Below are 15838 nucleotides of genomic sequence, written 5' to 3'. Positions count from 1 at the left end.
ACCCTTTGGTTGTAATACCGGGCTACTTGCTCCTTGTACTTGGCTGCTTTTATGCATGCCAATTCTCTTCTTTCTTCGGCAAGATCTAGCTCGGCTCTCAGTCCGTCGTCATTCATTTCTGCTGAGAAATTTAGAGTTCGGGGACTGGGTATGCCGATCTCCACCGGAATCACGGCTTCAGTGCCGTACACAAGACTGTACGGAGTTTCACCGTTGGAGGTTGTGGGTGTAGTTCGGTAGGACCATAGGACTTGAGGGAGATTTTCTACCCATTGTCCTTTGGCTTGTTCTAACCGAGCTTTTAACCCTTTCACCAGGATACGATTTGTTACCTCCGTTTGTCCGTTTGCTTGTGGATGAGAGACCGAAGTGAACCGCTGTTGAATATTCAGCTCTTGGCACCAATTCTTGAACGTCTTGTCGGTGAACTGAGTCCCGTTATCCGAGATGAGGATGTGGGGTATGCCAAATCGGCACACTATGTTCTTCCAGACGAAATCCAATGCCTTCGAGCTCGTTATCGTAGCTAATGGTTCAGCTTCCACCCACTTCGTAAAGTAGTCCACGGCAACGATTAGGAATTTTATTTGCCGAGGAGCTTGTGGTAGTGGTCCTACTATGTCTATACCCCATTGCATAAAAGGCCAAGGGCTTTGCATAGTGGATAGATCGGTCTGCGGCATCCTTGGGATATTTGCATGGATTTGGCACTTCGGGCATGTCTTGACGAGCTGCACTGCTTCTTGTACCAAGGTTGGCCAATAATATCCCCATCTTAGAACTTTTTTAGCTAAAGCTCTAGCTCCGATGTGGCTGCCGCACGATCCTTCATGAACTTCTCTGAGGATGTAGTCCGTCTCTTCTGGCCCTATACATCGTAATAACGGCTGAAGGTAGGACTTTCTGTATAAGACTCCTCCATGAAGTTCGTACCGAAGTGCTCGGCATGTGATTTTCCGAGCTTCTCTCTTATCCTCGGGCAGTTGTCCTTGATCTAGATACTGTAAGATCGGCGTCATCCAGTTCGGCGAGCTGGTTACTGAATGTACCTCAGCTTCATCAATGCTTCGATGCATCAATTCCTCCACCTTTGAGCTTGGACATGCGGCTAACTTACTTAAAGTATCTGCTCGGCTGTTTTCTGCTCTGGGAATGCGGATTATCCGAAAATAAGAGAAACTTCGGCTAATGCTTTGCGCTTTGTCTAAATATTTCCTCATCCTCTCATCACGGGCTTCACTTGTACCCAACATGTGATTCACTATGACTTGTGAATCACAATGGATTTTGAGAGACTTGATACATAGACTTTGCGCTAGCTGGAGTCCGGCAATGAGGGCTTCGTATTCGGCTTCGTTATTAGTGGTTGGGAATGAGAACCGAAGTGAATAGGTTACCTCGTGTCCATCGGGAGCGATAAGCAGAATACCAGCTCCACTTCCCGTTTTATTCGAAGCTCCATCTACGAATCCGCTCCAGCAGTCCGGCGGCTCTTCTTCGGATTCCAAGGGCTGTGCTAGTTCGGCATTGGCAGAATTTTTCTGTTCGGCAATGACAGGGATTGCTTGATCGAACTTGGCCTCTGCAAGAAAATCTGCCAAGGCTTGTCCCTTGATGGCTTTCCGAGGTAGGTACTCGATTGAGTGTTCTCCCAGCTCTATGGCCCATTTGGCGATTCTGCCTGATGCTTCTGGCTTGGTCAAAACTTGCCGAAGAGGCAGATCGGTTAAGACGCATACCTTGTGAGCATAGAAGTATGGCCGCAGTCTCCTTGCTGCATTTACTAACGCCAGAGCAATTTTTTCCAGAGGTTGATACCTTGTTTCTGGACCTCTTAATGCTCGGCTTGTAAAGTAGATGGGAAACTGCTTTAGGCCTTCTTCTCGTACAAGCACCGCGCTAATGGTTTGATCGGATGCCGCTAAGTATAAGAAAATCACTTCGGCATCTGTTGGAGCAGAGAGAATTGGAAGCTCGGCTAAATAACTTTTGAGCTCGTCAAAAGCCTTTTTCTGCTCGGCTCCCCACTCAAACTTTGGTGCCTTTTTTAACACTTTGAAGAACGGCAGTTGCTTTTCGGCTGCTTGGGAAAGGAATCTATTCAATGCGGCTAGACATCCAGTTAGTCTTTGCACATCGTGTATGGACTTCGGCATCGCCATGTTCTGAATAACTTGAACTTTTGAGGGATTTGCCTTGAGTCCGTCCTTTGAAACCCAACAACCCAGAAATTTTCCCGAATCTACCAAAAAGGTACATTTTTGGGGGTTGAGTTTGAGGTTGGCTTTTCGGAGCACGTCGAGAGTGGATTTGAGGTTGTCTTCGTACTCCGAAGTGCTTTTGCTTTTGACAACTATGTCGTCGACATACACTTCAACCTGTTTTCCGATTAGGTGCCGAAAAAGCTTGTCTACCATCCTTTGATAAGTGGCTCCGGCATTCTTTAAACCGAATGGCATCTTTTTATAAGCGAAAATGCCGAAATCGGTAATGAAAGCTGTTTTCGGAGCGTCACTCTCATCCATCAACACTTGGTGATATCCTTTGTATAAATCAAGAAAACAGAAAATTTCGAAGCCGATCAAAGCTTCTACTTTTTTATCTATATTCTGAAGGGGATAGCAATCTTTAGGACAGTGCTTGTTTAGATCGGTAAAATCTATGCACATCCGCCATCCTCCTTCTTTTTTCTTGATCATCACAGGATTGGCCACCCAAGAAGGATATTTCACCTCGAATAGTACATCCGCTTTTAGTAATTGGCGGACTTCGTCATGGATGACTTGGCTTCTTTCTGCCGCAAAGAGTCTTTGCTTCTGTTTTACTGGCCGGATTGAAGGATCAATATTTAACCGATGAGTGATTACCTCGGGGGGCACTCCGGTCATGTCCAACGGAGACCATGCAAAGACATCTTTGTACTCCTTGAGGAGCTGAATGGTCTTTTCCCGGAGTAGAGGCGTTCCTGCGAAGCCGATCTTGACCGTTCTGGATGGATCATCTTCGTATAACTGAACGGTCATTGAGTTCGGCTCTGAAGTGACTTCGGTCATCTCGCTTGCCTCTGACTCCGGTTGCTGTGATTGCTATGCTTGATGGTGCCGAACTGATTGCTCGGCACTTTTAAGCGCAATCTGCAGACATTCTTTTGCTCTCTTTTGATCACCTCGGATGACCGCTATCCCACCTTTAGTGGGGATCTTGATGGTGAGGTGATAAGTAGAGCAAACGGCCCGAACTGTGTTGAGCCAGTCTCTCCCCAGGATGATGTTGTACGGGGACCGAGCTTTCACCACAAAGAACTCGATCATCGTATTGGAGCTTGTAGGCGCTTTTCCCACCGTGATCGGAAGGCTGATAATACCTTCAGGGCGGGTGTCCTCCTGGGCGAAACTTTTCAGAGGAAGTGGAGCCGGACTGAGCCGAGCTGGATCCACTTCCATTTTATCGAAACATTCTTTAAAAAGAATGCTGACTGACGCTCCTGTATCCACAAATACTCTGTGGATCAGTTTGTTTGCCACTCCGGCTTGAATGACAATAGCGTCTTGGTGAGGAGAGATGGCTGGGACGGGATCGGCATCTGAAAATGTAATCACTTCGTCTTTCTTCAGCCTTTTATGTGTTGGCTCCTCTTGATTGGAACCTCTGCGTTCTGCTTTTAGGGACGACTTAGTCTTCCCGGCAGGGAGAGCATCAATAGTCTGGATTACTCCATCATATTGCGGCTCGTCGTCGTCTTCGGGATCCTCATGCCTTTTCGGATCCTGAGGATTGCAGTTCGCACCTCTCTGCCTTTTGTTCTTTTTCGGCTGCTTGCTTTGGTATTTTTTTAACGTTCCTGTTTTCACAAGAACATCAATACCTGCAGCCAAATTTCGGCACTCCTCGGTATCGTGACCGTGGGCTTGATGGAAGGAGCAATATTGATCCTGAGGTCGCCGCGCGGCTGATTTCGTCATCCGCTTTGGTTTTTCGAACATATCGGAATGTAGTTCGAAAATTTCCGCTCTTGACTTGTTTAATGGTACGAACTGAGCGGGCGGCTTCTCAGGATTGAGACGTGGCCCCAATCTGCCTTGTACCGGTGCCCTTTGAATTCTTTCAAAAGGAGTTCGGCGAGGAAGCACCTGGCCGCTTTGATCGGGCTTCTTTTTCTCTTCTCGGGATGAGCTGTCTAAAGACCGTTTTCGACGGTCTGCCTCATCCGCACGGGAAAACTGGTCCGCAATGTCCCACATTTCTTGAGCTGTTTGCGGACCGCACTCCACGAGCTTTCTGTAGAGAGCTCCGGGCAGGATTCCATTTTGGAATGCCGAAATGACAAGTAGATCATTGAGATTATCTACTTGTAGGCATTCCTTATGGAATCTCGTCAGGAAGTCGCTGATCTTTTCGTCGCGACCTTGACGTATAGAAAGCAGCTGAGCCGAAGTAATTCGGGCTTCCGCTTTCTGAAAGAACCTCCTGTGGAAAGCATCCATTAGATCTCGGTAGGATCTAATGCTGCCTTGAGGAAGGCTGTCGAACCACCTTCTGGCGTTCCCGATGAGCAGCTCGGGGAACAGCTTGCACATATGGACCTCATTGAGACCCTGGTTCGCCATATTATATTGATAGCATCCCAAGAAGTCATGAGGATCCACTAGCCCGTCATAAGTCATTGACGGTGTCCGGTAGTTCCGCGGCAAAGGAGTTCGGGTGATATCGTCCGAGAACGGAGTCTTTAATGCTCCGTACATGGCGAACCCGACATCTCTTCGGTACGGAGGAGATGGAGTTCTCCTGTGGTTCCGGTACCGAGGAGGAACAGGAACATGTCGGGGTTGAGGATTCTTTCTCCTGGAAGACACGTCACTACTGCGGTAGTGACTTTCATGTCTGGATGAGGAGGGAGAATCCGCCGTTGTCTTCTCCGGCTGTTGGCTCTTCTGCAGGAAGGTTAAGAACTCCTCCTGCTTCTCGGCCAAGAACAGCTTGACAGCTTCATTTAAATCGGGCTGCTGGGAAGACTCGGTGCGGTCTCTCCTGGAGTGGCTTGTTCCTTCTTCGTGAGAACCGGAGGTAGATGTCTCCCGAGGCCGTTTTTCAGACCTGCGAGCTGGACTAGCTTCCTCACGGTTATCACGAACGGTATTATGGGTGTTATGTGATCTGGTATGCATTTTTTTTTTTTTTTTTGGGGTGGAAAAAGGGTCAAAAATTCGCTTTATCACAGATTTGGTTCTCTGTTTCCCACAGACGGCGCCAGTGATGGTTTGGCGAATTTTTGATGGTGATGAATGCAGGAAAATACAGATCACGATACAGAGATTTACGTGGTTCGATTTACTGAGGTAAATCTACGTCCACGGGAAAAAGAGAGGGCAGAGTTGTATTGCTTGATCTGTTTTCTACAGCTTACAATACAGACTTGCTATTTGATCTTTGATCTCTAGAGAACTTCTTTAGAACTTAACCTTTTTCTATCTGATCTAAGTTCTATTTATACATTGAACTAAGATCGTGGCTTGCATCACCACTAATGATGGTTGTGGATGTCGTGGAGGTCATGGAGATCCTGCATGGGTCCACTATCTTGCATGAGATCCTGCATGAGTCCACTATCTCTGTACTTGGTCCACTATCCTGCATGTGATCCTGCATGAGTTGACTATCTTCCAGTTCGGTCGAATACTGAGACCGAACTGCTGAACTATTGCCGAGCAGCTTTAGCCGATCTGAGAGTAGAGCTTGACTGGTCGGCTTTTACCGAGCTGTAGGCTGGGGCCGAACTCTTTGGTAATGCCGAACTGATACTCTTCCTTGGGCTTTGGGCTGATGGGCCGTCACTGCTGTTGGGCTTGTTTAGTCCGTACCCCATCAAAAAGTAAGATCAAAATTACAAAGAGGTAATTTATTTTCAACCACCCATTTTTTAAGTAAGTAATTTTGTAGTAATATTTCGTTAATAATTTGTCATTTTCCTATCATTACAGGCTTCCTCTAATACCAGAAAGACCAACTCTTCAATAATGGGGGTGATGATTGTCCTATGTATGTTGCAACTTGCAAGAAAGATATAATTATGATACAATTAGCATAATTATATTGGTAAATTAACTTGCATATGATATCACTAATTCATTTCATATACACCAAAAAAAGTTAGTTTAAAATGCTACTGATCTCCAAAACTTTAGGCTTTTTTTGTGTGTTATTAAAGGTGCATGACTTCCACTAATGAAATGACCCACCACCAAACACACCCAACTTAAGAAAGATGGTAGATTGAATCAAACTCTCATACTTATTAAATGGGGTGATCTCCAGTTTGATGTCATGAATCCACAAACCTATAGCATATACTAGAGTTAATCTTTTGAATGGCTGATTTTAGGGTGTAAAAAATTAGTAAAAGTTTTGTCATTTCATTAGGTTGATGTGGACTCAAGACTTAAACTAAAAGGACAACTAACTCCACTCCCTTTGGAGCATAATTAGGTATTCACTTTAGTAGTCTTCACTTCTCTCACTCAATCTTGAGCAAATCCAAAATTTGTGTCTTCTTCTTCAAACATTATCTATTGTCTCCACACACACACACTAACTTAGTGAGTGTGGGTAACTAACAATGCAATACTATTATTAATGCATGTTGTCATAGAGGCTTCTTATTTGGCAATCACAATGGCATCTTGTATCTAGCCTTTTTTTTCTTTTCAGAAATCATAAATAATATAATTAATTTGTTGCCTCAATTATTGTTCATTGACCTCTAACAAAGCCAGGTGTTTTTATTTTAACTAGCTTATTTAGGTTGTATATGACCATTATACAATCCATTAGAAGGGTATCTCATTTTTTTTGGTATTGATAACTTTGATAATTGTCTCAGAATGTGGCTTGAGCTGTCGCATGATCATTTGGACTGGCACCACCGCTTCAAGATTTGGCACCATAAAAATCTCTCTCTGCATAATAAAATGTTGAAATTTTTATGTGAGTGAGGCTTGGAACTGGTTTAGCCAACTATCAAAATATGCATTATTTGTATTTCAATACATATGTACTCATGCTGGATTAAATTAGTTTAGATTCTTTAGTCTGTATGTAATTCTCAATTAGAGGGGGAAAATATCACCTACTAAATGCATAATCGATATTCAAAACACAGATTGGGACATCAAATCACAAAACAATCGTAAATCAGCTAAAGAAGAAAGTCTAATATGTGTACTTAGCTGAATGTGATAATATAAAATTAATTTTGATGACATTGGCTTCGAATTCATTAGAATAAGACAATATATAAAATATTACTAACAAAGATTTCCATTATATCATGTTAATTATATAAAAGGGGTTACAATCTCTAGAAAAAAAATAGAAAGTGAGGACAATACTTGGTGGGTTTTAAGCTTAAACTGTCTTCAAATGGGTCTTGATTTTGAATTCAAGCCCACCACCATTACTTAAAATTTCATATGATTATCTATCATTTCATTCTTATTAAGATTAAATAGCCATGTGCTATTGAAATCGTCAATCCATGAAAACGTGTATGGTAGGTAACTATTTCATGTTCAATGCTGTAACGATTAAATAGAATGATCATGTTTTAACAAAGTTGTAGAATGCCCACTCCCAGCTAAACACAGTCGTTTTACCTTTTGAGAGCTTTTTTTATTCATATAAAGAGTTATAATTCCTTTTACCCAAATTATGATCCCTCCCCTAATAACTTACAAATAAATTAACTCAATTTCCACAAGAGTACTATGAGGATGTTTGATTGAGCTTACAATTTTTTTAAGCTATTTTAAAAAATAATCTTACAAACAACACTCATTTATAATTTATAAAATACTATTGGTAGGTATATGTTACAAGTTTCAAAATGATTACACACGTGTGATTTCTTATGATAAGCATTTATGAGACGTGATTGTAATGGCGGTCACATTGTATTAAATATCAATAGCATACACTATAGTAAACTTCTATTCAATTATGGTGACAGACACTATAACCTTTTACATCTACAATATCCATCACTTTTCACTGTTCATTTCGGTCCATGCATTGTGAAGCCGCACGTTGCATATTCTTCTTTTTACCGCTTTCATTTTCAGCATTATAAATGGATTATTTATTAGTACTAGTATTTAGATTATAAATTTTTCATTACGCAACATATCGTTTGAAATATATTGGTCAAATTGCTCACTAACTCACTCCTACGTAAGAAAAGTTATCTTCATTCTTCTCCTCATATATAGAAAATTTATTTATAGTAAAAAACAATTTTATTATATTCAGAATAACAAAAGGTCCATTAATGTATGCAGAATTATCTCTAACAATCCATGGATATATCTGTGTTCAAAGAAATAAAAAACCCATTAAAAAGTGGCCGAAAAAGACCTTGGAATAGAAGAACTAAAAAAGGCAAAGAGATTTGGAAGGTGACCCTCAAGAATTGATGCATACTACTATTTTGTGGAAGACAAGACAAGCTCCTCAGTTGTCCCTTCATCTCTACATTACCACTAACATGCAAGAGCAGTTCAGCAATTGGAACGATATAGTACAACTCTAGACTTCATCATCGGAGCAGCCATTATCAACCGCGCAAAAAAAGACCTTAACAAACACAATGCTAAAACAGGGATACTCTGCTAAGACTCGACAAGAAGGGTTCATGATCCTCGAGTGAGTTTTTTAATAAAAGCCTCCATAATTATGCGTAAAATGTGCTAACTAAGTTTGACATTGACCAACACAATGACAAATATTACAAAGACTGTTGCTGAGCATTTACCTTGAATGATGCCTGTGCTGATAGAGGAGCCAATCCAATCCAATCGCCTCAAGTAGTCGGCGAGGTGTGAACTGTGTAAGAGAATTGTTTTAGTCAAGGATTATACACAAGCCAAATAAATAGAAGCGACCCAAAATGAAAAAAAGGCGAGGAGGCAGCATACCACGAAAGCAGGCTCATTCGACACATTGCAAAATCCCCCTCTTGAAAGCAGGAAACAAGGCCCCTAATTCACTGCACAAAAGTGAGGCTTCTAACAGTCTTTGAACTTTCAACACAATAAAAACCAATTTTCCAAGATAAGTGTTAGTAAATTCTAAATTCCACCATAATAACAACTCAACTCCTCCACTGGTAAACCTTACTATGAAAGCAGATATATCAATGGGGAAGCCAGTCCCATACAGGCAAAGGAAGAGCAGCAGAATCTATGTCCCAAGATGCGAAGCTCTCAAGGAGCAAAGGGCGAGGCTCTACATTATACGCCGTTGCCTCTACATGCTAATCTGTTGGAGGGAAAACGATGACTAGGCAAGCAGATCCAAGCAAGTGGCTATTAAGGTTATTAGATTCATATAAGTTTTATAGGTAAACATCTCTAGATTATGATTAATGCTATTGTTTTAGTTTAGCATTTACCAAAGCATTTAAACTTATGTGAAGTTGCAAGTAGGGCATCTATTGAGTGCCATTGTGTCTGTAAATATTCCCAGAATGTAGATTGTGATAGTGATTACTAAATCTCAACCAGTTTATTCTCCTAAACAGCATGTAAAATGATCGAGTAACTCAAGCAATCCGATTCATTGGTGTTTTTCACAGAGAGTAAATTATAGCATAATCACAAAGCTAAATTTGCCTCCAAATTACTCAATTATGCACAAAAGAAAAAGTTCAGTGCAGATAAGTAATCATAGTTAGTTATTCCAAATAATGTGAAGACGAACATTCCTCCCTCGACAATGCAACAAATCTTTAGGTGTCTCGGTGATGTGCAAAACGTTAAGCTCAATCTCTGCACAATTATAGGAAAAGAGCTTCAAAAGTGGAGTTTAATTCGAACTTATCAGCATTTTACATATAAGCAGATGTACAAACACATTCATCTGGGAAACAACAGCTACATACCAAAATCAGCAGCAAAACAGCATTTAAGAAATTAGCACAACAACTATTACTGAATCAAATACTTCTTCAAACTAATCTACATCAACATCCGCGAGCCAATTCCCGAGGCACACATCCAACCAGTCATCCGTTGCAATTCATGGACATTAGTAGCATTGAAATTTACTCTCTCAAAAAAAAAACACCTAAAACTAAATGATTTTACTTTGGTGGAGATCAATTGTTAAATGGGGCAGATAATGATACAAATAATTCGATAAATAAATGGAATCAACAAATATAATAAAAAAAAGTGGAACGCGAACGAACATTCCAGAAACCGCAGTTTACACAGAAGGATCAAATAGTAAGTAGTAAAACCTAAGCCCTGGTTAGGTGTATATATATGTTTTTAATAAATCTAATTATATATCGAGCGCATCTCTGGTGTACTGACCAGGGTTCGATTCCCTGGATGCGTTTTTGGTTCTCTATAATTTGTGATGACTTAAATGATGAGATCCTCTCACAAACAAAATATGACATTTCCTCTCAGTTACACTATAGAAAATAACTTCACATATATTGTTTTGGCTTAACCAACCATGCTAGAACATCAAAAGCAAATTCATAAGAAGTTCAACCAAAAAATAAGGAACTGTATCTCTAGCTAGCTATCCATTTCCTTATTAGCCAACATTCATTTTTGAATCACAATTCTTTTTCATAGTTAAATGCATAATAATTACTATAAAATAGTAATTATTATTTAAGCATAATTATTAGTCCAATAAATAAAGACAGCACTATCCAACTTATACTATTAATCACAATCATTTTCCGTAGTCAATTTATCGTTCAACAGAAGTTAGAATCGTAAATTATAACTATAGCAGTTGTTAGGAAAACAAATACTACCTCTTCTTTAATTAATTATTATTAGCCCGTTACCTAAGGGCCATCGTTCTCGGGCGCGCCATTGTGGGCGACACGGACAATGACATGCATTTTACTTAAAAAAATGCATTTGCCGGGGGTCGAACCCAGGTTTATTACTTAGAAGACAATAATCCTAACCGTTGGACTACAAACACTAGTTGAGATATCTTGAAAATTAAATTGTTTTATACATTTATTAAGATGGTAATGTGATAAAAAATGATAATTTATGATTAAAAAGTAGAATTCGGTGAAACGAGAATTTGCTTCTTCGAGTTATTAAGATGATTATGTTCTGTGATTGAAATGAAGGTTTTTTTATAAATGTATTAATTTTTATAAATGTATTAATTTTTAATTCGTATTGTAATGTATTAATTTTATAAATGTATTAATTTTTATAAATGTATTAATTTTTAATTCGTATTGTAAGGTATTAATTTTTATAAATGAAATGAAGTTTTTTCTCAATTTTTGTATTTATTTAAATATTCAAATAAATAAAAATATATAGGGCATGCCATAGGCGTCTTAGGGCGCCACATTGCAGATGGGGCAGGAGGATAAAACTGATGACGTGGCGCTCGTCCCATTGGTAATGGCCTAAAGATTTGTAACGTATATATGAATTTAATACTACAATGAGTATTTTTCTGGACAAAGTAGAACCAGACATAATCAGATGTTTCTCGTCCCACCCTATCTCTATGAACCCCCAACGGCCATCTCTCTCTCTCCCACAGTCTCACCAGCAAGCGAGCAAGTCATGGAAATGGTGGCCTGTATTAATCCCTAATTAACTCTCTTAATTAAACCTCCCTATTAAATTACTTCCCTCCATTCCCACTCTCGCTGACCTCATCCCCAATTTCCACGCTTCAATTCAGTTATGCCTGGTTTAGTCTCCGTCAAGACGCCGCCGGACGCGCCGCCGCTTCGAATCACCGTCCCCGACGAGGCTCCCCACACTCCGATCCGAGCTCAAACCATCAGATCCGAGCCCAAATCCAACTCCCCAGCCACGCGCCGCCCGCCCTCCCCTTCCCCCTCCACCTCACGCGCCAAACCCTCGCCGGATCGGGGCTCCGCCAGGAAGAAATCCCCGCCAGAGAAGAACCTCCTCAATGAATCCTCCCTCGACAACCCGGATCTCGGCCCCTTCCTGCTCAAATTGGCTCGGGACACGATCGCGTCGGGCGAGGGCCCCAGCAAAGCCCTGGACTACGCGCTGCGAGCGTCGAAGAGCTTCGAGAAATGCGCCGTCGACGGCGAGCCGAGCCTGGATTTGGCTATGAGTCTGCACGTGGTGGCGGCGATCTACTGCAGTTTGGGGAAATTCGAGGAGGCGGTGCCGGTGTTGGAGCGGGCGATTAAGGTGCCGGAGGTGGCGAAGGGTGCGGATCACGCGCTGGCGGCGTTTTCGGGGTATATGCAGCTGGGGGATACGCATTCCATGCTTGGACAGCTGGATCGGTCGATTGAGTGCTACAAGGAAGGCCTCAAAATTCAGATGGAGGCATTGGGTGATAATGATCCCAGAGTTGCAGAGACCTGCAGGTAGGTTTCACTTCTTTCTTCTTTTGCCACTCTTTGAATTTATTTGGAGCTAACGCTGGGAAGATGTGATATTCAAATTAGAGGGGAATAGTTGGTTGCTTATCTGAATTGTGTTATGCTAGCTCGATTTATCGCAAATACATATGGCTTACTTTGTTCATTCTATGAGGAGAATTCAAGTCTAAACTACGTACACGCCTAGACTCACCACTCACACTTTCCTCAGCTTTTTAGATTTTCTTTTTACTTAATTACCGAATTAACCTACTGTGTGGAGAGCTCTTTAACTTCCCCTCTTCCTTTGAACTGAAATTTGAAGGTTGGATAGAAAATGTACTGCAACTTATCTAAACTAAAATTTCAAGGATGGAGAGAAATTGTAGTGCAACTTGTGAATGCATTATCTTATATTCAGCTTTTGGGCTGGCTGCTCCGTCAAGATGTGGCATTTAGACCTATGCAACATGCCGGATTTTTTTGGTGAACTAATCAGCCCTCCAGGCTAACTCAAAAACTGAAGGTTTAGTGTTAGGGTTAAGAATTCCCATATCAATTTTTGTTGAACAATTGACTCAACTCGAGTAGCCGGAAAGTCTTATATGGTCTAGCCTTAAATTTGAGTGGGTTTGATCCAAGTTGAAACCTAATTGTTTTGATGCCCTTATATTTACTCACAAATCGTGACTAAAATTGATTAAGTAAGATAGGATTGTTCATACAGTGCAAATTTCTTCATCTATTTTCCATTTTTCTCAATTTTTTGTGGTCCTTGCTCTTCTTCTTAACAACTTTTCCTCCCACCACCTTCACTTTCCCCTTTTTACCTTTTTTCTCCTATCTCGTTTCTTCTTCCAACATCCACCTTCCTCAATCTCTTGGTCTCTTTTTTTCATGCTTTCTATTGTTCTTCTCCTTTCTTTTACAGCTTTATGCTTTCTTTCTCCTTTATCTATTCATTAGGAGTACTACCATTTTTCCCCTTTTCCCCCTCTCAATTAATCTTGGTTCAGTGCAGTTCGTCTGGTTCTTTGTTTGATAAACTCACTCAATGAGATGGGTTCCTATTATCTTATGTTCTCATCTAAGTTTTCATTTTAATGTACAAGGCTTGTTCAGCACCTAAGTAACACTTGCAACCTCAGCCAAACCCCTATTTGACTTTATTTTTCATAGTTCATGAATTTATCATGGCACATTCCTGATTCCTCACTGTCAGGCCACATGTTTTCCATTCCGAAATAAGTTGTCGATTATCCAATCAGGGAGGATAATTTAAGACATAGAAATAAGAGAAATTTAAAGAAGAATAGAAAAAATACGAAGAAATCTATAGAAGAAATTATGAGAAGATTAAAGGATAGGAAGTAAAAGCAAAATAGGGAAAGACATTAAAAATGGGAGTATTGAAATTATTAGGGATATCATGAAGCAAATAAATGATATGCAGTAAATACATAAATCATATTTCACTGCCAAATTTTGATTGTTTCTATAATCAATTGCGATTACTGAATCTTGCAGATACTTGGCGGAGGCCCATGTTCAAGCCATGCAATTTGTTGAAGCTGATAATTTGTGCAAAAAAACTCTTGAAATTCATAGAGTGCACAGCCCACCGGCATCTCTAGAGGAAGCAGCGGACCGTCGATTGATGGCTCTCATATGCGAGGCTAAAGGAGACTATGAAGCAGCCTTGGAACACCTTGTACTTGCCAGCATGGCTATGATTGCCAATGGACAAGAAAATGAAGTTGCTGCTATCGATGTTAGCATTGGCAATATCTATTCATCTCATGAGGCAGTTTTCTCCTACCAGAAGGCACTCACTGTCTTCAAATCTTCAAAAGGTGATAACCACCCTTCGGTGGCCTCGGTCTTTGTCCGGCTTGCTGACCTGTACTACAAGACAGGAAAATTAAGAGAGTCGCGATCATATTGTGAAAATGCTCTAAGAATATATGCGAAACCTGTTCCCGGAACAACTTCAGAAGAGATTGCTAGTGGGATGACAGAAATTTCAGCTATTTATGAGTTGTTCAATGAACCTGAGGAAGCTTTGAAACTCTTACAGAAGGCCCTGAAACTATTGGAGGATAAACCAGGACAACACAGTACGGTAGCTGGGATTGAAGCACGAATGGGGGTGATGTATTACATGGTTGGAAGGTATGAGGTATCACGCAGCTCCTTTGAAAGTGCTGTAGCCAAACTTAGAGCCAGTGGTGAGAGGAAATCAGCTTTCTTTGGTGTTGTGCTGAACCAAATGGGTCTGGCTTGCGTTCAGTTGTTTAAGATTGATGAGGCTGCAGAATTATTTGAGGAAGCTAGAGAAATACTGGAACAGGAGTGTGGCCCATGTCATCAGGATACTCTCGGTGTATATAGCAATCTCGCAGCAACCTATGATGCTATGGGAAGGTAACATAATTTCATTGACTATCCTCGTTATACTTCTTTTTTCTTCTTTAACTTCAGTGTTTTTAAATTTCTGTGTCTAATTGAATCTTGGTTTATATGTACAGAATTGAAGATGCGATAGAGATTCTGGAGTATGTTCTTAAACTGCGAGAAGAGAAACTTGGAACAGCCAATCCAGATTTTGACGATGAAAAGAAAAGACTAGCAGAGCTGTTGAAAGAAGCCGGGAGGTCTAGAAACAAGAAGGCGAAATCCCTTGAAAACCTGATTGATCCTAATTCCAAAAGGACAAAGAAAGAGACGTCCAAGAAATGGTCTGCATTCGGGTTTAGAAGTTGAGTGTGAATTTTATTTTCTCACAGGTTATAATAATTCTTATTGTTTTATAAGGTAGAAGATTGTGAATGGTGTTAAGTTGTAATTTGGTGAGGCTCCTTTGTTTTCCATGGCGTTTGATTTGCTATTGTGTTTATTTCTTTTTTCCCCTTTTTCTTCTATTGTTTTATTGTTGTCCATTTGTTAAGTTGGAATTGTGGGAAAGAAATGTCACTTATTATGTTGAAGGTGTTCAGGCAACCTGGAATTTTGTCCCCTTTAGATGCAAAATATCACTTACTTATGTAGCAATGTAGCTCTTTCTTTTTATCTAGCTACTTTATATGTTTATTATCTTGTAAAATATGAAACCATATTAATAGGAAGAGAAATGAGAAAATGAAGAAATATACAAATACTAATGAAAGATGTTTTGAATATTGTTAAAAGACGATAATTTTGTGCATAAATGGGACAATTTGGAAAAACTGAAACTTCGTGATTTAGTATTTCAATTTCAAAGTTTATGGAATAGATTAGAATTTGACCAAACTTGCTATTAACATATTGAATTAGGTAGTATTTGATCATATGTACGGTAAAGATTTATTTGTTCACTTGATGTAGGCAATTATGTTATTCAGAGATGATACACTTAATTATGTTTTGATATTTTCACACATTCTGAACTCTAATGGA

At 40.4% G+C, this 15838-nt stretch overlaps 1 protein-coding gene and 1 long non-coding RNA gene across 3 annotated transcripts; one reads left to right on the top strand and one right to left on the bottom strand.

The window, feature by feature from the left end:
- Positions 1-6699: 6699 nt before the first annotated feature.
- LOC121753809 lies at positions 6700-9319 on the bottom strand. 2 transcript variants are annotated; one of them, XR_006040502.1, is made up of 3 exons: positions 8967-9319; positions 8804-8874; positions 6700-6953 (listed from the first exon to the last, which is right to left on the bottom strand). It is a non-coding gene; the product is annotated as an uncharacterized LOC121753809 (long non-coding RNA). The 2 variants fall into 2 exon arrangements; XR_006040503.1 differs by lacking the exon at positions 6700-6953 and adding an exon at positions 8091-8358.
- A 2198-nt stretch (positions 9320-11517) lies between these two features.
- LOC121756313 (protein KINESIN LIGHT CHAIN-RELATED 1-like) lies at positions 11518-15400 on the top strand. Its single transcript, XM_042151820.1, has 3 exons — positions 11518-12406; positions 13928-14824; positions 14929-15400. Exons 1-3 carry the CDS (start codon positions 11739-11741, stop codon positions 15161-15163), a joined length of 1800 nt encoding a protein of 599 aa, XP_042007754.1. The 5' UTR covers positions 11518-11738; the 3' UTR covers positions 15164-15400.
- Positions 15401-15838: the final 438 nt, after the last annotated feature.

Source organism: Salvia splendens, chromosome 11 (genome assembly GCF_004379255.2).
Source record: "Salvia splendens isolate huo1 chromosome 11, SspV2, whole genome shotgun sequence".
NCBI classification, from domain to species: Eukaryota; Viridiplantae; Streptophyta; class Magnoliopsida; order Lamiales; family Lamiaceae; genus Salvia; species Salvia splendens.
This window is presented reverse-complemented; position numbering and strand designations above follow the sequence as displayed.

Excerpts from the sequence above, each read along its gene's own strand:
- LOC121756313 (XM_042151820.1), top strand. The coding sequence starts at position 11,739 with ATGCCTGGTTTAGTCTCCGTCAAGACGCCGCCGGACGCGCCGCCGCTT. Across the intron at positions 12,407-13,927 it reads AGAGTTGCAGAGACCTGCAG|ATACTTGGCGGAGGCCCATG; the intron begins GTAGGTTTCACT and ends TGAATCTTGCAG. Across the intron at positions 14,825-14,928 it reads ACCTATGATGCTATGGGAAG|AATTGAAGATGCGATAGAGA; the intron begins GTAACATAATTT and ends TTATATGTACAG.